General features: G+C 35.5%; 3 protein-coding genes across 5 annotated transcripts in view; 1 reads left to right on the top strand and 2 right to left on the bottom strand.

Annotated features, from left to right (window-relative positions):
• The window catches only part of LOC126752315 (uncharacterized), a 40,358-nt gene extending 29,342 nt beyond the window's left edge, over positions 1–11,016 (top strand). For all 3 annotated transcript variants that reach the window (XM_050463030.1, XM_050463031.1, XM_050463027.1), the window contains 3 exons: positions 7,606–7,778; positions 7,894–10,191; positions 10,263–11,016. In XM_050463030.1, coding sequence (XP_050318987.1) covers positions 7,606–7,778; positions 7,894–10,191; positions 10,263–10,712 — 2,921 coding nt within the window. In that variant the 3' untranslated portion in view covers positions 10,713–11,016. The remainder of the gene's footprint in view (positions 1–7,605; positions 7,779–7,893; positions 10,192–10,262) is intronic.
• Positions 11,017–11,109: 93 nt separating this feature from the next.
• Positions 11,110–17,652, bottom strand: LOC126752316 (alpha-(1,3)-fucosyltransferase B-like). Its single transcript, XM_050463032.1, has 5 exons — positions 17,475–17,652; positions 17,233–17,400; positions 16,777–17,162; positions 13,273–13,429; positions 11,110–13,203 (listed from the first exon to the last, which is right to left on the bottom strand). Exons 1-5 carry the CDS (start codon positions 17,580–17,582, stop codon positions 12,712–12,714), a joined length of 1,311 nt encoding a protein of 436 aa, XP_050318989.1. The 5' UTR covers positions 17,583–17,652; the 3' UTR covers positions 11,110–12,711.
• Positions 17,653–18,766: 1,114 nt separating this feature from the next.
• On the bottom strand, positions 18,767–27,093 carry LOC126752745 (alpha-(1,3)-fucosyltransferase B). The gene is made up of 5 exons (XM_050463707.1): positions 26,449–27,093; positions 26,201–26,377; positions 25,726–26,129; positions 21,342–21,519; positions 18,767–19,586 (listed from the first exon to the last, which is right to left on the bottom strand). Exons 1-5 carry the CDS (start codon positions 26,557–26,559, stop codon positions 19,113–19,115), a joined length of 1,344 nt encoding a protein of 447 aa, XP_050319664.1. The 5' UTR covers positions 26,560–27,093; the 3' UTR covers positions 18,767–19,112.
• Between the last annotated feature and the right edge of the window lie 233 nt (positions 27,094–27,326).

Raw genomic sequence — 27,326 nt, 5'->3', positions numbered from 1 at the left:
GTTCCTGAGTTGCAATATGTCATATTCCGCCCGTCAGCAAGCATCTGTTGTTACATCTCTCGAGCGTATAAAAATACCCAAAATTTGGAAATATTTTAACAGTATAATCTTATTATTAAATATTATGAACGGAGGAGTAATTTTCTTAGAATTTTTAAGAATTTTAGAAAGTTGTTCGTATAGTAAAACGAAAAAATGTTTTTCGTATCTCTTTACCTTTTATGTCCGCGTTAAACCTAAAGTGATTCCATATTGTTAATGATGGAAATTTGCGACTAATAATGGCTAAATAGCAGCCGTTTGTGGTCAGGGACGGATGCCGTCGTCGAGAAGCTCAACTAATCAATCAAATATTTACATTTTCAATGAAAGTATTAGAGATCAATTTTATAAAATAGAAATACAGCTTGTTCTGCCTCGAAAATATTTTCTTTAAAGGTATTTTGCTGAACAAAAGGAATATTTTATTTGTTTGAACAAAAACGTCAAAAAAATGTAAGTATACTATACATATATCTTTAAAGTCTCTGCTAAATATTTTTCCAATATTGACTGCGACAAAACATATTATTTAATCAAGTGTCTTACATAAAAAGCCGTGACGCGATTTAAATTTTACTAATTATGAAGAAATTAATAACAAAAAGCGGCCATCGCTGGAAACAAACATTCAATTCAATTTAAACAATTAATTATTAAATCCCACAAGAATGGATAATCAAAAAAAAAAAAAAACATTTGTAAAAAAATTTATATCAATAATTCAACAGCGAGCCTTATTTCAAATAAATTTAGGGACAGTAGATCTGTGAAAACTCACCATTTTGGAGGACGACCCAATGCTACAACACGACATGATGATTCAAAAATACTTTGAGAATTAAATAAGTTTCCAGATAAGTAGCGGTAGCGATCGCGAGCGTGGTTAAAGCCTTAAATTTGAAAGTTAGCAGCCGTACTGTAAAACGAAGAGCGTGTGCAGGTGGGCTAACAAGTTATAAGGCAGCTAAAAGCCTCTTTATCAAGAAAAAATCGACTAAACCGATTACAATTTGCTCGGGAACACATCAACTGGTCAGTGAAACGATGGAAAACAATAGTTTTCTCTGATGAATCAAAATTAAATTTGAAATATATTCAGTCGGAATGAGAAGAGTTCGCCAACCAAAAAATAACAGGTTAGATCCCCGATACTGCCAAGGTACGGTTAAGCATGGTGGAGGTGGCATTATGTATGGCGATGTTTTTCTAAATTTGGTGTTGGACCGCTTTATTGAATCAATGGCATTAAGGATCGGTTCATATACAAAAACATCATTGAGAACGTGATGCTTTCCCATGCCGAGTGGAATGTGGCACTTTCTTGGGTTTCAACACGACAACGACCTAAAGCACAGGTCGAAACCAGTGGTAAATTGGGTCATAGATCAAAATATTAATGTTAAAGTGGCCAGCTCAATCGTCGGATCTCAACCCTATTGAGATCTTTGGGATATAATATATATAATAAAATAGAAGGATGGACAGAGAAAGAGTGAAAATCAAGCCTGGTTAAGCATTCCACAAGAAGACAATCTTATGCTTTCATGCCAAATAGATGCAGTGAAGCCATTAAAAATAATGATTATGCTAAAAAATGTTATATAAAAATCATTATTCTAATATATTTTGTCGCACTGAATATTGAACATGTTTAATTTTTTTTTTTGTATAAAATGGCATGGAGTCAAATAATTTGTAAAATTTTGTAAGTTTTCATAAAATAAATAGTTATTCTTCAAATGAGAGTGATTTGTTTGTATTTAAAATGATAATTGCGAGCATAAGAGATGATAATGTAACGCATCGGTATGAGTCCAATATGTTTTATTCGACAATGTATATTATACGCGAGTAGCGCGTTCGTTTCGTCAAATTCTAAAGTGCTGTTAAAACGAATTCCAACTGTATGAATAACGAAGAGAATAGGTATATGTGATCACCGCGTATAGCTGTTTTCCATATGCTCTTTCAATCTAACTTAATTCTTATTAGAAATTCATTTAATGTGAATCCGCCTGCGGGTGATCAATGATTTATTTTATAACAAAAATGAAAAACCCAATTCAATCTGGAAATTGGCAAGTGGCAGAGATCACGTTGAGATTTTTATGCAATTTTTGTTGCTAACTTTAGCATTTTTATGGCTAAAATGTACACGTATGAGCGCATGCTGCACGTGGCAGCATCGATGAACCAGTCCAAACGCCTTGAACTGCACGTCAAGAATACATACATACATGCAACTATACACATCCTATTAGCTAATGAGTCTTTAATTAAATTAAAGCCATTAAACACCGTCAAACTGCTGGCGCATTTAACCGCCCACAAAAGCGTTAACGAGAGCGGCGCATGCGCTAAGTGCCGATGCTGTTAATTTGCAGCCGCAACAAGTTCACGATATTAACTACAATACACATTAGCGTTGATAGCTTCATTAAGCGTGCACCGCAGACAATTCGACCCCGCGGAGGGTGGAAGTGTAGCGTGAAATGCTTTTGTTAAAGCCAATCAAGCTTGAACAGCTGCGCGCCGACGCTTAGCCGCGCAGGAAAACCCGTTTCGGGGTAGTCATCAGTCGAGCGAAAGTCCGTTTGACGAGCACATGTAGACAGTTCCGGGAGCATGTATGCTTATTATTTACATGCACTGTTTGGCGCTGACGTCACAAGCCCCCAAAGTGGTGCTGCTGGCTACGTGCGCGCCATCACTTAAATCACCTAGCTGATATACAGTTGACTTGCTCATAGGTTTTGCTATATTTCAGTGTTCTGTTTTTGCATTCTGTGTTAATCACCTCTCTTGCAGCGCCGCGCGCATACATAGAAGTTCCGTTTAGTCGTATTTAGTCGTCCAATTGTTTGCGCAATGAAGAATAACCTGCCGTCCGTCCCATAAATGGCGCAAAGCAGTGGAAGATTTATGACCCCAACCACTTCAGTTAAGCAAATTAATTTAATAATAAAATTGAGTGTTGTTTGGAGTGACTATTAGTGAATTGTGTTGATTTTAGTAATTTATTGCAGTCGAAGTTTTTCACTTATAACAAAAAAAAATATTTTAGCTTTTTTAACCTTTTTAAGAACTTGTATATCCTTTAAATTTTCAAAAATTTTATTATAATATTAAAAAAATTATTTAAATTTAAATTTTTGTCAAAATAATTTTTTTTTTAATTTTCATATACATGTATTATAGTTTCTAATTTTTAATTCTTTTTAATTTGTTTTATTCTAATTAAAATTTTTAGTAACTTTTTCAATATTTTTTAAATTTTAATAATTTTTTTTTATAACTTTTGTTAAAATGTTTAGTGCTTAATTTAAATGTTTTAATTAATTTTAATAAAATACTAAAACTAATTTTATTTTACTTAAAAAAAACCAAAAATACAAAATTTGCTTATTAAATATTTTTTTTTTAATTTTACCAATGTATATTTTTAAAAATTTTAATTTCATTATTTTTAATAATTTCCTATGTATTTTTAAGTCTAATTAAAAGACTAAGTCATTAAAGAAAATGTTTCAATATTTTTTAAAGCTTTTTTTTAATTTTAATATCGTTTTTTCATATATTTTTTTTATAATTTTTAGAATATAATTAAAAGTTATAAATAATATTAATATAATATAAACATATTTTAATAATTTAAATTTTAATTTCATAATTTTAATATTTTTAAAAATTTTAATTTAATTATTTTTAATAATTTCTTATATATTCTTCAGTCTAATTAAAAGATTAAGTCATTAAACAAAATGTTTCAATATTTTTTAAACTTTTTTTTGTAATTTTAATATCGTTTTTTTATAGTTTTTCGAATTTAATTAAAAGTTTTAATTAACATTAATATTATATATTTTTTAACGTTTACTTAAATTTAATTACGTAATTTTAAAAAATTTATGGAATTTACACTTTTTTATTAATTAAATTATAACATGAAAAATAATTTTAATTTTATTTGCCATAATTTCTTTTTTTTCAAAGAATATTTTTGTGTGTTTCTATTTTCTGGTTTAATTATTATTAGTTTTTTCATATTTTTTAATTCTAATTAAAAGTTTCTATTTTTGTAAATTTTGAATTTTTCAATATTATTTACACTTTTGTCAATAATTTTAATATCATTTATTTTTATAATTTTGTTAAACAGTTATCATTGATATTAATTTATATATATTTAATATAATTAATAATAAAAAAAATATTTTTTTTAATTAATTCTTTAATTTTTTTATTTTTTATTACACGTACAATATTTTTTTTTCATAATTATTCTATATAAATTTTTCGATATTTAATTTTAAATCTATGTAATTTTTTTAATTTTGTAATTTTTATTATTTAAATTTCTTTAATTAATTAATTTTAATGTAATTTTTTTCTACATTTTAATTTTCAATTTATTTTTTTTTTATATATTAAAAATGTTTTATGTATTTACTACTAACTTAACTTTTACTTACAATTTTTAAAAATTTTTGTTATTTTTAAAACTTTAATTAATAAAGTAATTAATTAAAAAAAAATGTATTTTTAATTATGCGTACAAAAAAGGAAATTAATTTTTTAGTTAATTCTCTAATTGTTTTAATTTTTAATATACGGTCAACAATTTTTAATTTAATTGTTCTTTATAATGTTTTCGAAATTTATTTTTAAATCTTTCTATTTTATTTTAATTATGTAATTTTCACTAATTAAATTTCTTTAATTATTTTTTGTTATTTTTTTTTTACTTTTAATTTAATTTTTGCTTACATTTTTTTTTAAATTTTGATTAATTTTAAAACTTTAATAAATAAAATTTTTAATAATTAATTTTAACGTAATTTTTTCAATTAATATTTTACATTTTTTTATATTTTTAAATTTTTGTTTATCATTTTTTATTTTAATTTAATTTTTACTAAATTTTTTTTTAAGTTTTGATAATTTTTAAAAGTTTTTTCAATATTTTTTTTTTTATGTGAAATTGATTCTGTTACTTTTAGTAATTTTGTTTTATTCTTTTGTAGTTATTTTCGTTTTCATTTAATTATTTTGTAAAGTTTTTAATTTTATTTGCCGAAATTATTACTATTTTTTAAATTTTTGTTATTTACGTTTTTTTTTACTTTATTATTTTAATGTTTATTTTTTTTATAATAACTTCGATATTTTTTAGTTTTTTTTACATTATTATTACACTTACCTCTCCAATCGCCCTGTTCAATTACCTGTTTTCGTGTGTTGTGACTGTCTTTATTATTTATTGCGCTTAAATGCAGTTTGATGATATGCCAAATATTCAAATCGATCGTGACCGGCGTGTCACATGTGGCTTAAATTGTATTTTACACCCGTTTGGGCTTTCTATTTCAAGTTAGCCGGCAATAAAGGGTGGAATACATTTTAATATAATTTAAATTTTTTTCATTATTTATATTTTTTACAAGTAATTTCAAAAGGTTTGGCGAATTTGCATTTTTGCTGGTTATTCTAATATATTTCTTTAAATGAACGGGAAAAAATCACGATTCCCGTACTTAAGCACGAAGTAGACTGCCCAACTAGTTCGCTCAAACGAAGCCAAGCAAGCCATTATCCACTTAATTGTATGCGCCAATAAACAGTAATGACTTTTTATACAAAAAAAAAAATATCAGCACTAATTTTTAATAATAAATTAATTTTCAATAGAAAAAAAATATATTTTAAAAATATTTTTTCTATGAAAAATGAAATGAAATCATTCAAAAATCACGATTTTTTGTGAAACAGCTGGCAAGCAAATTAACACTATCAACAGGTGAGCGTATCGAAGTCGTCACGACGGCGACGTTGACGAGTTACACCAACGTTTAAGCGAAGTAGTGTTTTTTGCGATTGAAGCAGAAAACGCCTATTACATCTTCAAGCCTGACGTTATGAAAATGACAAATGATTAATTCAACAACACGAAATTGCCTTTTAACTACTTTTGATATTTGCATAACTTCGACAAAGTTGCAAGCTGAGCACACTTTCGAAATTGCTTGCATTAAGAAGTTTTCAGTTTTCCCCCTCTTTATAGGTAGTCCCGGAAATAACTCAAGCATGACTCGACATTTTTGGTCAATTTTCAACTGATCCACTCGTTCTCGTCTCAAAATGAACTGCGTTTCGTCGCTCCAAACTGTCGCATTGCTAAGCAGATACAGCATGACAGAGAGCAACAGTTTTTTTATAATTGATATGGATTCAACTTAGACTACCTCTTCCAATTTAGGATCATCTGTATTTTTGGCAATATGCTCGATTCGAAAGCGGATATTTTACCCGATACTGATTTTTTTTATTCTTTACAGTTTTCGACACAGCATGACAGAGAGTCATCTGAATTTCCTGATATCTGAAAATGAACACTATACAAAGAATTTCCATAGTCACGATCTTATCAAAGCTGCTGTTCTATATATATGATCTGAATTAAAATACTTCAACAACACGTAAAGTAATATTTACACCCTAATCTACCTAACTAGGTCTTTACTATGCTTAAGTCAACCGTTTTTACTATGCTCTACCTTTTTTGATATACCACAAAGGTCCAGCATACAGGTTTTTGGTAAAGACCTACATATGCTATATAAATCATAGAAGTTTAGGTCAATCTGGTAGGCCAATAAGCCGCGCATATACCAGTTTGGTCCTTTGCGATCCCAAATGGAGTTCAGTTGCTAAGTCCAAGAGTAGTCATCGCTGCCTGCGCTTGACGCGAATTTTAACAGACTCTGTGGCCTCATTATCGATACCTCTTACATTGTATCACGCCTTGGGGACCCCAGATGTTTACAGCGTAGTCTTGCCATTGCGGGATAAGTGCACAAGAGATTTTCCATTGTTTCTCTGGTGCCCTGATCTAGACATTTCCTGCATTTCTCGATCTGAAAGCTCCATCCTATAAAACTCTATAAAGTAAAGTTTATATCGTACTCTATATAAATTGATATTTACTTTACTTAAGGCAACCCTTTTTAAAACCCCACCTATTTTCGGTAGTCCAAAAATACAATGACAACCTCGAAACCGATAAAGGTGTTTGGTACGTCAAGAGCTGATAGTTCTAGAAATATTTTCGGCTGCAAAGGTATGGATAGCTTTTTCGATCCCTACTTAAATTGGTTTGGTTAAACGACGAATATACTTCGAAATGACGGATCAAGATCAAGGCCTGCGACTCACAAAGGAATACTACAAAGTTAACCAGCTTAAATCGGTTCTTTTAGTCGACGAACATGGTTAAAAATGACAGAAGACCAGTGATTCAAGTAGAATTATCTCAAATTAAAGTGGGTGTTAGGCTAGAACCTTTGTTTTCTCATATTTAAAATAAGTTTGAGTGGTTTTAAGATCAATGAGATTTACTAAGATTTTCTAATCTCCTTCACTGGTCACATCAAGTTGTTAAACAGGCTTAAATATAAACGACAGTCTAATTTCCGAATTCATTTATATTCTGACTTCAAAGCTCGGTTTTCCAAATATATTTCAATCCATCTTCAATTTAAAACTTTTTTTATTTTGTACTTTCAGCGCCCTCTGTCTGCTCTGTGGTTATAGACGACAAGCCGGAGACGCGAGAAATTGGCGCAGTTTGGGTTTCCTCGCAAGACGCATGCAACATACACACCTGCGAACAAGATGTAAACGGCGCGCCGCGGGAGACCGTTACAAATGTGGATTGTGGGCAATTCTATTGCGATGTGGTATGTACTCGTATTGACCAAATTTTGTATAAATCAAATAGAAATCCGCCTTCTTTTCCTGCTGCTTTACTTAAATACCAACCAATTCTCTCTCTCTCTCTCTTTTTCTCAACAGGATTCGGAGTTACGCCCACAACCCGGCAGCTGCTGCGGCGAATGCGTGCGCACCAAGTGCCGCTTCAACGACACCGTCTACGATTTGGGACAGACTTGGCATAGTCCGGATGGTTGCACCATGTACGAATGCGCACCGCTACCCGAACGCTCCGTTGTCACACCAATGATTAATGTGTTCGAGAAGACTTGTGCGCCACTGCCGCTGGATTGTCCACGTGAGCAGGTGTATGTGAAGGACTGCTGTCAGCAATGCCGCGGCAGCGAAACTCCGATGGTGCGCTCGACTGAAATGCGTGAGCAGAACGGTGATATTTGGACGGAAGAATTCTATCGCAATCATCCCTGCGTACGCGAATGTCAACCAAATGCCGACCCGATGACCTGCCGTTACAATTTTGTGGTCGAATGGTATGAGACTATGTCGAAGGCTTGTTATGGCTGTCCACAAAATGGCACAGATTGTGAGCGACCGCATTGTGTGCTCGGCGATGGTATCGAACGCAGCGTTATGGTCGTGAATCGCATGATGCCGGGTCCATCGATTGAGGTGTGCGAGGGTGATATGATTGTGGTCGATGTACATAATCACCTATTGGGTGACAGCACCACCATACACTGGCATGGCATGCATCAACGCAACTTCCCTTATATGGATGGCGTGCCGCATATCTCACAGTGTCCCATCTCGCCGCATTCAACATTCCGTTATCGCTTTCGTGCGGAAAATTCCGGCACACACTTCTGGCATTCGCACACCGGCATGCAGCGTGGTGATGGCGTCTTTGGCGCGCTTATTGTACGTCGTCCGCGCGCCATGGAGGCGCATGCGCATCTCTATGATTTCGACTTGTCCGAGCACAAGATGATCTTGCAGGATTGGGTGCATACGCCCGGTGTTAGCATATTTTCGTCGCATCACCACTCACGCGGCGACAATAAGCCGGTTAATTTGCTGGTGAATGGACGCGGTCGCTTCTACTATGCGATTTGGGATCAAGCTAAGAAGGAGGCGCGTGCGGGTGCAGTTGACAAGCCAAATATTCAGGAAGACAAAACAGTAACACCAAAGCCAACTACGACTACAACTACTACTACAACCACACCAACAACAAGCACCACACCATTAACCTTTGTACTCAATCAATCCGAGGTCGCAGATCAGTACGATTTGACACCTTCCCAAATAGAGCTTCTACATCCGCCCAACGATACCAGCCGCGACAACATGCGTCTGCGCAATATTAATGAGATCTCACGTCTAACGCATGTGGCACAGCAGCCACCGCCGCAATCGGACCGTAGTGACTCCGAACCGGAAGTGGAGTTTGACCTCACAGCGCAACCCACCAACGTGCAGCGCACGAAACGCGCTGTGGACGATATCCAATTGCATCAAATGCCACTACAAATCTTCCATGTACGTCGCGGTTTCCGTTATCGCTTCCGTATTATCAACGCCGAGTTCCTCAACTGTCCCATCGCTTTGTCCATTGACAATCACACACTCTTAGCTATACACTCAGACGGCTATGATTTCGAGCCACTCGAGGTGGGCGCCATAGTCACCTATGCCGGCGAACGTTTCGACTTCGTATTGAACGCAAATCAGTCCATCGGCAACTATTGGATACGTTTCAAGGGTCTAATGGATTGCAGCGATCAATTTACATCCGCTTTTCAAGTGGGTATATTGCGTTATGAGGGCGCAGGTGAGACAGAGCCAAACGGCGTGCTGGGTTGGCAACACAAAGCTGACGGCATCGAGCTAAATGCGATGAATCGCGGCTCGGGACATCCGGATTCGTTGACTGCCGCAGAAATGACAGCGCTACCAATTTACGATACAGTACCGGGTGTGGATCGTGATGCGCTCAAGCCCGTGGCGGATTATAAATTTTTCGTCTACTACGATTTCTATGCCAAGGACAACCCAGTTTTCCATCCTGGTGATTACTACGGTTTCAACGATAGCTTGGGTAAGACCAACAAGTTATACACACCACAATTGAATCACATTTCACTGAAGATGCCACCGATGGCTTTGATGGCTGAACGCAATAATGTCGATGATTCGCTCTTCTGTAATGACACAAGTCTGGCGCAGCAAGGCATTGATTGTAGAAAAGATTTCTGTGATTGTCATCATGTGCTACAAGTGCCGTTAAACTCCGTCGTCGAGCTGATCGTGGTCGATGAAGGTTTCACGTTCGATGCAAATCATCCCTTCCATTTGCATGGCAATGCTTTTCGTGTGGTCGGCCTAGAACGTTTGGGCTCCAATGTCACTATTGAAATGGTAAGTGAATCTGCTAACACCCGATCTCACGCTCTCTTATAATAATGTTTCACTCTCTCTCTTTCCAATAGGTGAAGCAACTCGATCGCTACAATTTGCTCAAACGCAATCTCGATAGACCACCGATCAAGGACACCGTGACCATACCAGATGGCGGTTATACCATTTTACGCTTCGAGGCTTATAATCCCGGCTTTTGGCTCTTCCATTGTCATATCGAATTTCATGCGGAAATTGGCATGGCGCTTATTATCAAAGTTGGCGACAATGATCAAATGAAGTCAGCACCAAAGAATTTCCCTACTTGCCACGATTATATGCCGAAGGACGGCGAAGACGAGATTGAAGAAGACAACGGCGAAGATAAGAACGAAAATACGGCTACAAGCGCTCCCATGACTACACCAAGCACTGGTGGCGCTGTCGCGCTGAGCGCTCAGGGTTATAGCGTGCTCTCTGCGCTCTTGGTTTTATGCGCTTTACACTGGAGTCGCTTAGCCGCCATCGTGGGTATCCACTAAACTCATAATGATAGTGATCGTTAGTATAGTTCGTTATTAATATATTTGGCTGATCGGCGCGGATCAAGCTTTTAGTTTTTAAGTACAAAGGCTTTCAATAATAACTGTGATTAATTAGGATAATGAATTTTCGTTAATATATTCGATATTTAATGCAAAAATCCGCGGAATGTGGATTATATACATAGACATACATATTTAATATATACATATTATAACAGTAAGATAGTTTTCATGACAACGATTGTAACTGTTTTTTATTCAATAAAAAATAATTTGAAAATTTCACGTTTTATTACATAAATTTTTAAAGAGCTTAAGAAGTTAGTTTTTACAATCTCATAATATGGACGAGAAGTGCAGCAGCGAATTAAAAACTGCTGAAATAGAAAGATTAAGCTGGAGCTTTTTCGAACAAAACCTCTATCTCTGATGTGAAATAGCTTAAAGAGATTTTTTTCAAAGCTTTCGGAAAGATATAAGTTTAATGTACAGTTTTGCCCTGTGAAAGCTTTCTCTCTCTATTGGGATTGGGCTTTCGAAAACCCGAAAATATGCTACCTAAAGCTACTTTGCTTGACTACTACATAGAAAGGTCATGAAAAAAATGAACCCTTAATCAATTATCTAACGACTATGTATAGAGAGCTTGATTTAACAAGCTTTTATGAACTAATGGGTCATCCCTGAGCAGACAAATCGTATATCAAATATCTTCTTAACCTGTCGTAGTATAATTAAGTATAGTTCACATAGAGTGTCTTCGTTTAAGAGCTAAAACTAGACGATGAAACTAAAGCTTTTTCAGCAAAAGCTATATCATCTTTGATGGGATGAAGCTTTCAGATTAATGTAGTTTTTTTTTTCAATTCTCTGCTACTCTGCTCTGCACTCTTCGTTTAAGAGCTAAAACTAGATGATGAAACTGAAGCTTTTTCAGCAAAAGCTATATCACCTTTGATGTGGGAAAGCTTTAAGATTAATGTAGTTTTTTTTTTTTTTTAAATCTTTGCTAGAAGATGGAAAGCTTAAATTTAAATGTACAGCTTTTACAACGAGAGCTCTCTGCCTTTTCTCTCTCGCTCTGAAGTGAGGAAGCTTTCACATAAGCTGTAAGTGGGCACTTTGCATATCTAAAGCTATAGAGTCACTTAAGTAGTATTAGAGCTTTCGAATCTCACGAGATATCATTTATTCACATGTAATTGCTTGTCTTATATAACTTGATCATAACAAAGTATGGGCACTTCTATGGAAGATGCACAAAAGTTATGATGACCCGAAGAAGGCTTATAAAGTGTATCTGCATAGCATCTTGTAGAATAATAATGTTAGTGCTCTCTGTTTCTCTTTACATTTAGAGACTGTTCAACTGATAACTTAACTTCTGCTAAAGCAGAATATAATCTATAACTGATGTCTAGAAAGAAAAGCAAGCTCTGTTGCTGTTTGTAATTCCTACAAAATATGATGTTCTGGGATTTCGGTGCTGAGAGATAGCAGGATTTTGGCGGGTTTTCCCTATAATTGAATAATTTGATGTCGAACTATTCAGATCAAAGGAACGACACCTGAGCAAAGATTAAGAGAAGATATATTCGCTGTTTTCATAGTAGATCGAACGAAAAATACAATTGGAAGAAGGTTAACTTAGGTCGTTGGATCTCATTTGAAAAGCTATTAACCTTTTCTCTGGACCAGAAAGATTTCGCAGTCGCACAAGTTCTGGTTGTTAATTAGCGCTAGCCGGGCTAACATGGTACAGCGCTAAAACGCAAGAACGCAGCGGAATTTGGAAATTCCTCCAATCAGATGAAATTAGGGTAAGGATGTCATCTCTATCAAGCTCATCGCTTTTAACGATTCCGCTGTGACTGGGCAAACAAGCAGCCAGCGAATGACGAGAACTATTTTCCAAAAATATATATATCTATATCTTTATTTAACGGTTACAATAGACCGCTCCGACACCTGCGTGCAACCCTGATGTTACCAATCATCACAGATTGTCCCAACCAACCAGCTGCTTCACCTTCTGAGTAAAATATTTCGGCGCATAAGGCGCATTCCGCTGCAAAAGTATATCCAACAGGCGTACAATACGCTGGCTAACAGTAAAATTAACTTTCCACTGTTGCGCGTGTTTTGTGTAATTCTTCCGTGTTGCGGGCAAGCGTTGTGGCAGAGGACAACTGAAGTGCGTCTGATTTGCAATTTTCGAAACAGGCTTCTCTCTCCGACTATTGATCTCGGTACACATTTCTTTTTCGAATTTTTCGAAATTCTCAGCTTTTTTCGACAAATTAAAGTGCCAAAGCAAGGCTTTAAGTAAGCGCTTATTTGTTATTGGCTCCTCGGTATTAAATTTGTGTTGCAAATACTCGAGAAAAGCCGTCTCATTATCAACCAGTTCGTAGACAAGTTCGGCTAAAGCTGCGGGACTCTCAAAGTCTGAAGCGTAAATAGCGGAGTGATTGTGCGGTTCCCAGTCCTAAAGAAAGAGGCAGAGTTAATATTTAATATTTCATAACTACTACTTAACAGGTAACCCTGTACTTACCCGTATTGTAGGCGAGCCAAAGTATATGGGTATGGCACCCACTATTAGTGCCTGCCAGTATGCAGCTGTTATATAATCATCACAAATGGCATCTTCGAAGGCTATTACAAATTTAAATCCTGAAATAAAACGCAGCACATCGTTTTCACGCCTAAAACTAGGCAACGAATAAAGGAAAGTAGAGTAAATATAAAAGTAAGGTTTAGAAACAGTATGAAGGGTGCGGGATTTGGGTTGAGAGATTTATGAAACGCAATTGTTATGTAATTGTACACTTATAAGTATATTTTGATACATAAATATGTATATGGTATACATACATATCTACATAAGTAAATATGTACATATGTACATATATACAGAAATAAAATATGAAAAAAATTTTGTAGAAAATTGTTTTCATATTGCCTAATTTTATATACAAGTATTATGATCGCGTAATTTAGGTTTTGAACTTTTTCGGAAGAGAGTTGCCAATTTTCAAAAAAAAGATTAAAAAAATAAAATTATTGCTCTGCAACTGATATTTAAAGTAATAATCAGATCCTAAAAGAACTATAAAATAAAAATATAAAAAAATTTAACTAGAGTTGCCATAGCGTTTGAATTAACTCAGTAAAATTTTTAAGGAGATATTAATTGTATATAGCCTAAATTTATATTTGTGACCGCGTATTAAAGACTTTAATTTTTTTCTCAACAGGGTTGCCACTTTTAAAAAAATTATTAAACAAATATTTAAGGAAATTATAAAATCGAAGCACAGATTTGTTAAATGATTGCGTTATTAATGTGAAAAGTAAAAATACAAAATAAAAAATTAAACCAGAGTTGCCATACTGATTTAACTAATTCAATAAAATTTTATGGAAACAATAACTGTATATAGCCTGAATTTATATTTATGATCGCGTATTATAAATTTTTTCTAAACAGAGTTGCCACTTCTCACAACCAAAAATTTAAAATAAAAAATTGTATTAAACAAATATTTAACGAAATTATAAAATCAGAGCAAATAATTTCTTTATAAATGTGAAAAGTACAAATAGAGTTGCCAGAGTGATTTTATTAATTGTGCTGAAAAGTGTTATGCCATATTGATATGTGAAGTTTTTGTAGTAAAAATAGTTGAATATTGCCTAATTTTATTTCGTATTACAGATTTTGATTTTTTCAATAGGGTTGCCACTTCTCACAACATAAAATTAAAAATAATAATTCTTCTCAAACTGATATTTAAAGAAATTACAAAATCAAAGCAAAAATTTGTCGAATAATTATTTTAAAAAATTTTAAAAGTATAAAATGGAGTTGCCACAGTGATTTCACAAATTGAGTAAATAGTGTTTATTCTACTTTAAAAGCTCGTTTTTGCGATATATTACGCGTTAGAAACGAATTGAAATCCATTAAAAATATTGAGTTGAACTTTAATACATATAAACACGAAATAATGTTGCCATATTCGTTCAACACTTTGATTGAGAGCATTTAAATCATATATGCTTTTAAATACATACATACATAAATATAAAAGAATATTCGTATTTTAAAATCGGAAGTTGACGTAAAAACCTCTAAATTTTTTACATGTGCTGAAAAAGGGTTGCCACTAAGTTTACTCTTTGCATATACACTTGTACTTGAATGAAAAATAATAAATTTTCTCTAATTAATATTTAAAGTAATATTCGAATCGAGACAAGAAAAACTTCACGAAATTACAGAAATCTTAAAATAGAGTTGCCATTATGATTTCAGTATTTCAGTAAAAGTGTTTATAGTGTACAGTTTTTACGTTACTTAACGTAACATAAACCAAATAAAATCTATTTAAAAACTTTCAATTGAGTTTTTATATACTTAAAATGAAACAATGTTGCCATATTTGTTCAACTTTTTCTTTTTAAAGTACACTTAAGTTATATTTTCAATTAAATAGTTATATAATCATAAAAGTGTTTGTATATAAGCAAAGAAAATGTAGTCAAAAAATCTAAATTTCTAAATATGCTAAAAAGAGTTGCCACTAAGTTGATAGTTAACATACACAAATATATAAGAACATACATATGTATATATAAATGTATGAATTTAAAATCGAAAAATGTACCTCTTTTAATTGCATTTTACTTACAAAGTCAAAATTATTGAACATTTTTTGTGACAATATTGCCATCTTTTCTTTATAAAAACTAAAAAACAATGCTGTTACAAAAAATATTGGCATACCCTTACTGAATATAAAGCAATAAATAAATGTTCTTTTTAAATATTGAAATTAAGAATTTTTTAAAAAAAAGTGGCAACTCTTATTCTCACAAAAAAAGCACTTTTTATGCATATAATAGGTGTAATAATGCTATAGTGTGGAAGCAAACTGATTTTTCTTGTAAAGCGATGCATGACTTGTTAAAAAAAATCAAACATTTTAAAAGGGTTTAAACAGTGTTGCCATATTTTGTCATATACATACATACATACATATGTATGTACATATAGTACTACATACGTATGCCAAAAAAAAATAAAATCTGTTGGCAAAGAGGTAAGAAAAAAATATTTTTAAGACAGTTATTTTGTTCAAAACCGTGAAAAAATAAAGTATTTTGATTATTAGCGACCAAAAAACTAGTATTGGCAGCAGGGTTGCCATAGACATTTTTTAAGCGTTATGTAAAGCCAGTTTAGGTCAAGTGCTCTTATGTATGTACATATGTATGTGTAATATATTATATAGTAATATATTTTTTTAGTCGCATAATTCTTCACTTGAACGCAGAGTTGCCATATGTTTTTAAGATAAAAATGCTTTTGTCATAAATAAATATGTATGTATATCTATGTATTTAAAACGCGTTGGTGGGATGCTTAGCAATATTTTTTAAATTACTGTAGAAGTTAAATACTTCGTTAATAGGGCTGCCACTATTTTTTTTTTGTTAAACAAACTTTTAAATTAAATAAAAATAAATAATGTGCGAACAGCGGTGTTTTTGTTAGTCAGTCGAAGTGCTTAGTAGTTTTTTTGCCATTGTTGCCATACTTTCTATAAAAAACAATTAAGTATTTATAACGGTCACTTTTCATAGGTAAGATTACCATTTCTATTTTTTTGCATTTATGATATAAAAAATAATGAATTTGGAAATCGTTTCGAGTAGGATTGTCTTTTTCGGGTAATAATCGAAGATCAGTCAACTTTGGTTTTTGGCAAAATTTCGGTTTCCAAAATATTCGATTTTCGAAACTCAACTTCGAATTTGCGAAGAATGTTCTTAATTATGTGTAGGTAGATTCGATATACATACATATGTATCTATGTATAAAAAAAATCGATTTTGTAACACTCAGAAGTGGTTATCTATTGCAAATATGATACTGCGAGCCTAAAAGTATGCAACACAAGAGCTAGTGTACTTTTAAAACGTATAAGCATGTATGTGTGTGCAAGTGCAAGAACAACGCAAATGCAGAGCAAAACCATTTAAAAAGACTTACCTCGGCGAATCCGCATTACGCAGACACTTGCCACACGATTGCACCGGCACATGCGTCATCAATTCACGCACATAATTCTCACGACCCGACAAGGTCGCACAATTATCTTGCATAAATAACACCGGTATAGAGCTGCGAAAGCGCAGCGCTCTGAAATAAGTGCGCAATATCAACTCTTTCGGATTATGCAACGAACGCAAGGTCAACGGATAATCGCTATAACGACTAAATGTCGAAGTATAATTGAAGTGACGCAAAAATTCTGGGTAAAATAGATAAGGCGCATTTTGTGGCGTCTCATCCTGCAGTAAGGCCCACAACTGATAGGCGTGGCGCGGCAGCGGCATATCGTGTGCGTTAATGTGACTGCCATAGAAGAAGATGACCTGGAAAAAATTTAAAATCCAAATATATTTAATTCAAAAAAATATATAAAAATATATATTAAGTGCATACCTTCGCCTCGGCAAGTCGCTGCCGATCATTGGTTATCGTACACACGAAATAACCGCAATAGATGTTGCGATAATACACCGTTTCATTGTACTGGGTCCACCAAAGCAGCAGGCGTGGTTCAGAAATGTCTAACTTGTCACTTTTTGGCAGCTGATACCAAAGGTAAAGCTGTTGAAATGAAAATGTATTATATGACAACAAAAATAATTCATTACATGTAAAAAAAATTATAAAATACGCACCAACAACAAAGCGCCTGCGATTAATACACAGCAGAACAACACAAAGCGCTTGCCACATGACCGACACTTGCAATTCCATAACTGATATTTGAGTTTTGAGCATTTCATTGTTTTTTTAGGAATAATATTTGTAAATATTTCATATGTATGTATGTTTATAAAAAATATATGCTGACTTTTGATAGCTTTTTCACAGCATTTGCAGCGAAAGTATTTTAAAAATGTTTAATTTTTGGTGGACTGATTTTTTTTTTACAAGAACTTGGAACGTTTGGTTTGTAAAAACCTAAAAACAATAAATTCGCGAAATTTATGCTTTGAAACAATAATCCATGCCAAATTTCATGAAGATATCTTATGTAAAAAAAGTTTTCCATACAAGAAATTTTGATCGGTCAGTTTGTATGACAACTATAAGCTATAGTAGTCCGATGTGCACAATTTCTTCGCAGATTGTAGCATTGCCTTGAAAAATAACAAATACATAATTTGGTGAAGATATCATGTCAAATAAAAAAGTTTTCCATACAAGAAGTTGTTTTTGAACGTTCAGTTTGTATGACAGCTATATGCTATAGTAGTCCGATCTGCACAATTTATACGGAGATTGTAGCGACGCCTTGAACAATAACAAATACAAAATCTCGTGAAGATATCTCGTCAAATAAAAAAGTTTTCCATACAAGAAGTTGTTTTTGAACGTTCAGTTTGTATGACAGCTATAAGCTATAGTAGTCCGATCTGCACAATTTATTCGGAGATTGTAGCGTTGCCTTGAAAAATATCAAATACAAAATTTGGTGAAGATATCTTGTGAAATAATACAATTTTCCATACAAGAACTTGTTTTTGAACGTTCAGTTTGCAGGACAGCTATAAGCTATAGTAGTCCGATCTGCACAATTTATACGGAGATTGTAGCGACGCCTTGAACAATAACAAATACAAAATTTCGTGAAGATATCTTGTCAAATAAAAAAGTTTTCCATACAAGAACTTGTTTTTGAACGATCAGTTTGTATGGCAGCTATATGCTATAGTGGTGCGATATGGACGATTTCGACAAATGAGCATTTTCTTGGTAAGAAAAACATTTGTGCAAGTTTTCGGCGCGATATCTCAAAAACTGAGGCACTAATTCACGATAATACAGACAGAAAAGGCTAATCGATTCGGCTCGTCACCCCGATAATTTGCATATATTTAATTTATAGAGTTTCCGACGCTTCCTGCTGACTGTTAAAAACTTCGTGGCAAACTTAATACACCCAGTTCTGTGTATAATAGCAGTATTCATTGATCAATTTTTTTTATATATTTATTTATTTAGATGGGTGGTATATTTCGCTTAGGTTGTCTTTTGAGTTAAATTTATGAAATATAACAATTAATTTACTTAGGAATAACAAATAAAAAGTATTTACAACAACATTGTCATGTGTACATATATGTGAAGACTTATATGTACATATATATACATAATTTTGCATATATATACATATGTATATATATACGCTTATGTGCTTCCAAGCTAATTTTTATTTACATAAATTTTATCTTTGGCTCCATTTCTGCGCGCACGCAATCAAATTTCCCTCATTATACTCTCATGAATTCACAAATTTCAACCACTCATCACTAGCACAATTCATTTTCTATTTTCGCATTCGTCAAATCATGTAATTCTCCTTCGGTAAATACCCGATTTATGTGCAACAACTCATCTATGCTCTTCGCCATGCAATTCGCGCGCTTCAAAAGACTGCTCCAGGAGTGTATTTCAGTGGGCGGTCTTTCCATCGCTGGATATGGTAGTGGCAACGGGCAATTATAGTGCAAGCGATTGGCCATTTTCGTTTTTGCATTTTGCGCCCACAATGCTTGCAACACTTGACAAGCGAATTTTGTGAAAAACATCGTTTCTTCGGTGCGCACGTAGAATTCTTCAATTAAACGTTGATTAGTGATGGGCATGATTTGATTGTACTTATGTTGTAGGTATTTGACATATTCACTGTCATTTTTATCCAATTCCAGTATATATTTGGCCAGTTCTTTGGGACTCTGGTAGTCGGTTATGTAAATTGTTGAGTGATTATAGGGCTCCCAGTCCTAAAACAGTAAGTGGAAATTTATTATACATGTATGTATGTATATATGTATAGAGATAAAAAAAAACTACAAAAACCAAAAAGTCATTCACTGCTGCATTTCTTTAAAGGGTGATCCATTTCGAGGTTTGCTACTTTTTCAAAGAAAAAACACAGAACCTTCATATTGATTGGGCACTGTTTATTATCATTCGAAAGAACCTTATTTGGCACTTAATACTTGACGATTATCTCTTTCAAATGTTGGCCGCAGCTAGGTCTCAGATGGCCCATCCGTTGGGTCTAATTTTCGATGACTCGTTCGAGCAATTCAACAGGTGACTGACGTCACTGACACGCGTGATATTTTGCTCCAAGGCCTAAATCGAAGCGGGATTGTCCGCATAGACTTTAGACTTTACATATCCTCACAGGAAAAAGTCTATCGATGTGATATCACACGATCTAGGTGCCCAATCGACCGGCCCAAAACGTGAAATTATCTACTCACCGAAGTGTTCTCTCAATAAATCCATTTGATGCGATGTGTGAGAAGTGGCGCCGTCTCGTTGAATCCAAATGTCGCGGAGATCTTTTTCTTCTTCTTTACTAGCGTAGACACTACTACGCGGTTATAGCCGAGTTAATAATAGCAGTCCAGTCATTATTATTTTCGCAATGAGGCGCCAATTAGAGATTCCAAGCGAAGCCAGTTTCTTTCTTCACCTGGTACTTCCAATGGAGTGGAGGTTTCCTATTCCTCTGCTTCCCCGGCGGATACTGCAAAGAATCCTCTCAGAGCTGGAATGTTTTCATCCATTCGGACAACATGACCTAGCCAGCGTACCCGCTGTTTCTTAATTCGCTGAACTATGTCAATGTCGTCGTATATTTCATACAGCTCATCGTTCCATCGCAAAGGACCATAAATCTTTCTTTTCTATTTGTTGGTGTTGATGTTGGTTCCAAGATAGACAAAATTATATCCGACTTCGTAGTTATGACTGTCAACAGTGACATGGGAGCACGAGTGCGACGACTGTTTGTTTGATGACAGGAGATATTTTGTCTTGCTCTCGCTCACCACCAAACCCTGCCGAGATGAAACGAGCTTTAATTTCAGGCATTAAAGGTCGGTTATCGTTCCGAAATAGCCATTTGCTTGTTTACATACCCATTGAGCCAGAAATGGGCCTCATCGCTGAACAAAATTTGGCTCGAGAACGTCGGATTTTGTTGGAACTTTACATAAAGCGAAGCGATGTCGCTTGGAAAGTTAAGCGGCTTCAGTTCTTGCACAAGCTGTATTTTGAACGCTTTCAGTTTAAGATCTCGACGTAAAATGCGTCAAGTCACACGTCAGTCCTAGTTGCTTCGAAAGGCGCCGAATCGACTATCCACGGCCTTTGTGCAAACTCTCAGCTACAGCTGCTATATTTTCTTGACTACGTGGTGGACGTGGTCTATTCAGTCGAACATTACTCAGTATGCCGATTACCATAACTTTACAGAACGTGAATTTTCATAATAAAGTTGGACGATTTGTAAACGTTGTTCCGGTGTAAGTCTTTCCATGATAAGGTGCCAAATAATACTTAACAAAAATAACATAATAGCTGGACACGACTCGGCGGTGATCAAAAAAGAGCTATTGAAAAAAGTACCTTTACTTGGATCACCCGTTATATATGCTTTATGAGATCTCCCACTTTTACCTGTGGGTATTACAAACTTCGCAACAAGCTTTATGTATCTTCTTCAGGTTATAATAACTTACTCGTATCGATGGTGAGCCAAAATAAATAGGCACAGTGCCAGCAATCAGCGGACGCCAATACTTTTCGGTTATGTAGTCTTCACAGACACCATTTTCAATACTGATCATAAATTTATACTGTCCGATAAAGCGATACATCTCCTCGGTATATAGTTTGTTTAGGAAATCGGTTTGTAAACTAAAAAAAGAGACAAAAATTTGTATTTTAATAATTTGTAGTATTCGATTCGGCACTATTTAAATTAACAACTTGAGCCATGCTCTCTTAGCAATAAATTTTGAAATGTTTCAGGCTCAGCCTGGCAAAAACAGGACAATGGAAGAGCCAGTGCCTGCATGTTTCCATCTCACATTCTAGATAACTTTAACATTTAGTGTTGGACAAAATTGTCAGTCTTGAGGAACGTCCAATAAGAACTCTTACGATTTTGGCAAGATGAACCTTAGTAAGAGCAAGTGTTCATTGTATATCTACATTGAGGACGAAGGATTTCGCAGTAGGACCGGAGCAAGTTCTTTACCAGCGCTTGCTGAGCTCACGCGAAGTCCACAGATCCAGGGCCAGAACCTTTTTTAACAAAAAATATATATTTAAGGAGTGTAGTATGTTCTTAAAACAACAATAATAAAAGCTAAGCTACAATCATATTTCGAGAAGAATCCAGTGTTGAGCTCAAGAGTTGTCCGCAAGTAATATACAACTTCCTTACTGAGCTCTTTTGGACGTATGCTACCAAAAGCATTGTCCCAGTACTATTCATGTGAATAGCTTTACGGAGGAAAATTCTCTGAGCGCCATTCACTTAAGAGTGGCCAGAAACAATTACTTTACATATGGCTCAAGCAGCTCATGACTTCCGGCCTTAGAACAAGTATCCTCTGCGTAGCCAAAAATATCTGTTTGAAGGCGAACTAAAGTGAGAAGAGAAAAAAACAGCCTCGAATGAGAGACCCCCCTTTTGATGACGACCACTGCAAACGCATTAATAATTACAATTTAAGGGCATACGCTTGGAATGTCCGGTCCCTTTATAGGGAAGGTGCCGTTGCCCAGTTGATTGATGTTTTCTTGAGAGTAAAGGCTGACATCACCGCCGTCCAAGAAGATGGACGGAACAAGGACTGAGACAAGTATGAAGGATCGCAAATTCGGTGTGGGATTCGTGGTGGGAGAGAGACTCCGTCGCCGAATCCTGGCGTTCACCCGGGTGGATGAACGTCTAGCCACAATCCACATCAAAGCGAATTACACCCACGCCCTGACGGAAGAGAAGGACGATCTGACCAAAGATGTCTTCTAAGAGCGCTTGGAACGCACCTATGAGAGCTGACCCCGCCACGATGTTAAAATCGTACTTAGCGACTTTAACACCAGAGTGGGCAAGGAAGGTATCTTTGGCACAACGGTCGGTAAATTCAGCCTCCATGATGAAACATCCCCAAAAAGGGAGGTTGATCGAATTCGCAAGTGCGCGAAATATGGTTATCTGTATTACTAGATTCCAGCTTAGACAAATTCATCAAGAACATGGCTGTCTCTGGATCGAAAGGCCAACAACCAGATCGATCATGCTGTGACATATTGAAGACACGTCGCCAGTGTTTTAAACACGTATACACTACGAGGTCCTAGCATTGATTCGGACCACTTGTTGCAGCGAGGATCCGCAGGGAAAGTGAATAGAGTTGCTGGTTAGAGCAGAAGCCCACTTGACGCCCTCTGTTATATCAGCGATTTCGGTCCGAAAGACTGAACTGTGGTCAATTATTCTGAAGCTATCTCCAGTATATGGATCATTCAAGAAAAATCCCGCTTTTGTTCCTATTTCACTCTTTGATTTATCGGTAAATACATAGATTTCGACGTTAGAACTGTCGATCACAGAACCATAGGTCCATTCTAATCTACAGGGAAATGAAAACATCATGCTTAATTCCTCATGAATCGCCTTTTCACAGTTATTTTGCCAATTTAGCCCGAACTCAATTATAATGTCGAGTATAATACGATGACCGGAGTGCCCTTTACTTAGTTACGCAGTCGGTTTTATTGCCTCATCTCGGCTACATTTCCTAAAACTTTTTCAAAAATCTTCGTATTCCCGTCGTAGTCATTTTTAAGCACATTTTACTGTTACTCCGTCAAATCGAAAACGCCTTTCCCCACTGAATTGTATTTCGAATCCAATGCGCCATGATTTCATTTTCATAAAGAAATATAGAAAATAAATTTATTTGTAATTGTATTGTATAGTATTGTCTCCTAAATTTTTAGAAAACTTTTATAAAAAAAATTATTTGCAACAAAACAAAAAAATAAAAATATAAATACATAAATAAATAACATATTGCGAGAACTTGTTGCAATAAAGGTCACTAAGCTTTCTACGACCTCACCAAAGCAAGAGCCAGCCAACAATTTTTACCGTTTCTTATCTGATGCCACGTCCACGACGTACACCGAAAAGCAAATACAGCAGACGATCGTCACGTGGTCTCTCGAATAACTCACGACACCATGTGGCGCCCAGTCGCTGCCGTATGGAACGAAGTCCGATTCGCATTGCGCGTAGTCGCAGTCCTCATGTACGCAGTCGACACAACACCGCCATTTGGACCACCGCAGTATATCCCATATCCATACTGGAACGCTTGCCTTTAAGGCGTGGCATGCGTAAACGTCGTAGTTATCGCAGCCGCAGTCGACGAAGTCAACGTACGGGCTCGAATAAGACTAACGGCGGCACCTCAAATAAGCAGAGTCGCACAGACATACCTACTTCAGCCGCCGTTGTCGCCGCTGCAGTTGCTGTCGCAGCAGAAGTTGAAATGCCTTGCCGTGCAACGGAATCTCCGACCGCAGAGACGCAATTGCAATTGACAAGTAATAATACGGACTTTAGCTGTCAGCAGCCGAGTGCAGAACCCGTATTTACACCACCAATGAGCACTGTTATACTGCATCACAATCCACTTTTCGATGCCGAGGGTAAAACACAATCGGGTCTGATCGGGAAACATATACAAATGGCACCCATCGATCAAGCTAAAAGTAGGTGGCAAATGCGAGGGGATAAAATGCCTAAACAGCCAGCGGTTAAGCCGTCGGTTGAGCTTAAGGATGCGGCGAAGAGGAAGTCAAGAACTGCGGTTGAGAAGAAAGTGCCAGGGAAGAAGGGTAGCGATTCGGATGTTTCGAGTAAAGCCTCCAATTCGCACTCCACGCTCAATTCGGCGGGTAGCAGTGAGAAATCGAAGAGTGATACGGAGGAGAGTCATTCATATGAGGATAGTATCGATTTGACAAACACAGAGTCGATGGGTGTTAATACCACTGTGGTGGATTTGCAGCAGACAGGCTCACAAGTTAGGCGTAGATTGGAGCGTAGCGCATCGAAGGCGCCATTGGCGTTGAATAACAGACCGGAACCAAAGCATTCAAGGACAAGTAAACCCGTTAGCGGCGTCTTGCAGAACGATGATATTCTTGGTGCAACAACTGCGCACATAAATCTCGAAACTATGCTTGCCAAGTAGCGTCACAGCGGGAATATAATCATTAAATTAACCGATTAATATTGTATGTGGTGTAATTGTTCAAAATAATGCGAATTAAATAAAAAAATATGTGAATTATCGAAGGCACTATCGTCAGGGATCTTTTAAGTTCCAGTATGCATCGTAAGTCGAACACGTGATTTGTAAGTTAAGTAAGATTGTAGGAATCTCATTTGGAACAGCTAGAGACGCCAGTCCGTCCGTTGTGATGCCTAGAACTCCTAGGTGTGGATTCAAATACCGCCGATATAGGCAAAGATACAAATTTATAGAGGCGGCTAACAGTAATTCCAGGCAAGAGTGTCAATGGGACAGTGCCCACTTATGACACTGATCATTACAACGCTATGTATCTGATTAAGAACTAGTACATACTTCGATTGACTTTGTACATTCCACTCTGGGCCAGAAAGCTTTCGCAACCCAACAAAATTCCCCTTGAATTTCGGGGTTGTTGTCCTCGTGCCTAAAGTATTTTCAATAGATTATTTACAACTAACATCCTAAGTAAAGGGGATCCCCACTGCTCAGTACAGATACCGGAACTTAATATGAAAAGATCTTTACAATGGTCCACAACTTAAAGGTTATCATAATATATACTCCCGAGAAGATTATTAAGATTTGATCGGTAATATACTAGGCAAAAGCCATATTTAAGTACTAAGAGAGTCTTGTCATCCGTCGATAATATTAAATTTTGTTCCCATTGGATAAAATTAGAAATCTTTCGGAAAAAAATCCTCAATTACCACAATCACACATTTTGTTTTACGATGCAAATATTTTTGGCATTTTTTGCAACAACAATTCACTGTTAACTTACCTCTCCGGCATTTGTCGATTATTTAAACAACTGCCATACGAGTCGATTGGAATATACTGCATTAGCTCTTCTACATAATTTGTTCGCCCTGACATTGTGGAACAATCCGATTGTAGAAATAGAATAGGCGCAAGATTATTACGTGCAACATTTTTGCGACCAATTGTCACCACATATTTCGGATTGGTTATTTCGGTTATATTGGGTAGTGCATTTATGGTTAACGGAAAATCACTATAGCGACTAAAAGTCGATGTGTAATTGAAATGTTGTAACGTTTCCTCAAACAAAAATTCCAACACATTGCGTGGTGATTCCTCATGCAGCAAAGCCCAAATTTGTTCGGGCTGACGTGGCAATGGTAAATCGTGCCAATTGAGTGAGCTCGCATAAAAAAGTATGGCCTGGTTGGGAGTAAGAAAATAATCATAATTTATAATTACTAATTAGAACAATAAAGGTTTATTCTACATACCTTCGCCTGTGGCAAATATTTTCGATTGCTGGTGACAGCGCATGTGTTGTAGCCACATAGAATATCATCGAAAGTCATTTTCTCAGCACCAATATTGGTCCACCAAAGCACAATGCATGGCGCGCTGCCATCATTGCGCGGCAGCTTATCACGCTTGCATATAGGATGGCTATTGCACTATTAGTTGGTTTTCATAAAAAAAAATAGCTATTTATTGTATTACAATCAAATTTAATTGGTTCACTTACCCCAAAGTACCAAATAATGATTAAGCAGCTGAGGAATGCAACCAACAAAATCGCACGTTTTCCGAACGTCAGCGGCAAATATCTGCTCCTAAAGGGCCACCAGTAACTCATATTTTTGCGGTTAAATTTGTTTAAATATTTGCGGCTAATTTTACAGAAATTCCAGTTGTATGTCGATACACAAAGGTTTTCTTTTACTGATATGCGTCTGAACCCAAGTGCATTGCCAAATCATTTATGATTAATAAATTCTTAATAACGCCACAGGCACGCTTATCGCATTGCGCCAGCGTATATCCGAGGCAAAGCATTGACTTTGCTTTCATTATAGCAGCACACAAATGTACATTAGTTAATTATAAAACAAGAACTCAGCAATTACAAAATCACCGGGCTTAAATAAAGCTTGTATTAGAACACAGTTTCTCAGTTTGATGTGGATTTTAATTGAATTTGCAGTCGCTTGCCAGCAAGCAAACAACGACAAATTTGATTCCTTTTCTTCTTTATCACTTGCGCTGTACCAATACAAATAAATTAATTACAATTAAGCCGAAGTATATTAAAGCTGATTGTTGCTTTCTTTTTTTTTATTGCAGAAACCAATTATTTGCAACATAAACAAAGCTCAAATTTCGCTCTCGGAAAACAGCTGATTGGTTTACAAGGCAGTGCTAGTGTTGTGTAAAATAAAGTATGGTACTTTTACGGTACAAACAAATTTTAACTATCTATAAGAATTATTAATGAAAAAATACAAACAAAAAATAGCAACATAAGCATATATGTATGTTTACAAAGAAAAACAACATTTATTGAAATCGCAGTCACATACTATAGAAAGATTATGTACATACATATATACAAAGAGTATCTAC

The sequence above is a fragment of the Bactrocera neohumeralis genome, chromosome 3 (assembly GCF_024586455.1).
Source record: "Bactrocera neohumeralis isolate Rockhampton chromosome 3, APGP_CSIRO_Bneo_wtdbg2-racon-allhic-juicebox.fasta_v2, whole genome shotgun sequence".
Lineage (NCBI taxonomy): Eukaryota > Metazoa > Arthropoda > Insecta > Diptera > Tephritidae > Bactrocera > Bactrocera neohumeralis.
This window is presented reverse-complemented; position numbering and strand designations above follow the sequence as displayed.

What these genes read in the sequence shown, in the direction of transcription:
- LOC126752745 (XM_050463707.1), bottom strand. Translation starts at nt 26,559, where the DNA reads ATGAGTTACTGGTGGCCCTTTAGGAGCAGATATTTGCCGCTGACGTTC. An exon ending in TCATTATTTGGTACTTTGGG is followed by an intron (nt 26,378 to 26,448) that starts GTAAGTGAACCA and finishes ACCAACTAATAG; the next exon opens with TGCAATAGCCATCCTATATG. An exon ending in AATCGACAAATGCCGGAGAG is followed by an intron (nt 21,520 to 25,725) that starts GTAAGTTAACAG and finishes CTCTTTTTTTAG; the next exon opens with TTTACAAACCGATTTCCTAA.
- LOC126752316 (XM_050463032.1), bottom strand. Translation starts at nt 17,582, where the DNA reads ATGAAATGCTCAAAACTCAAATATCAGTTATGGAATTGCAAGTGTCGG. An exon ending in TCGCAGGCGCTTTGTTGTTG is followed by an intron (nt 17,401 to 17,474) that starts GTGCGTATTTTA and finishes TCATTTCAACAG; the next exon opens with CTTTACCTTTGGTATCAGCT. An exon ending in CGTAATGCGGATTCGCCGAG is followed by an intron (nt 13,430 to 16,776) that starts GTAAGTCTTTTT and finishes TTCGTTGCCTAG; the next exon opens with TTTTAGGCGTGAAAACGATG.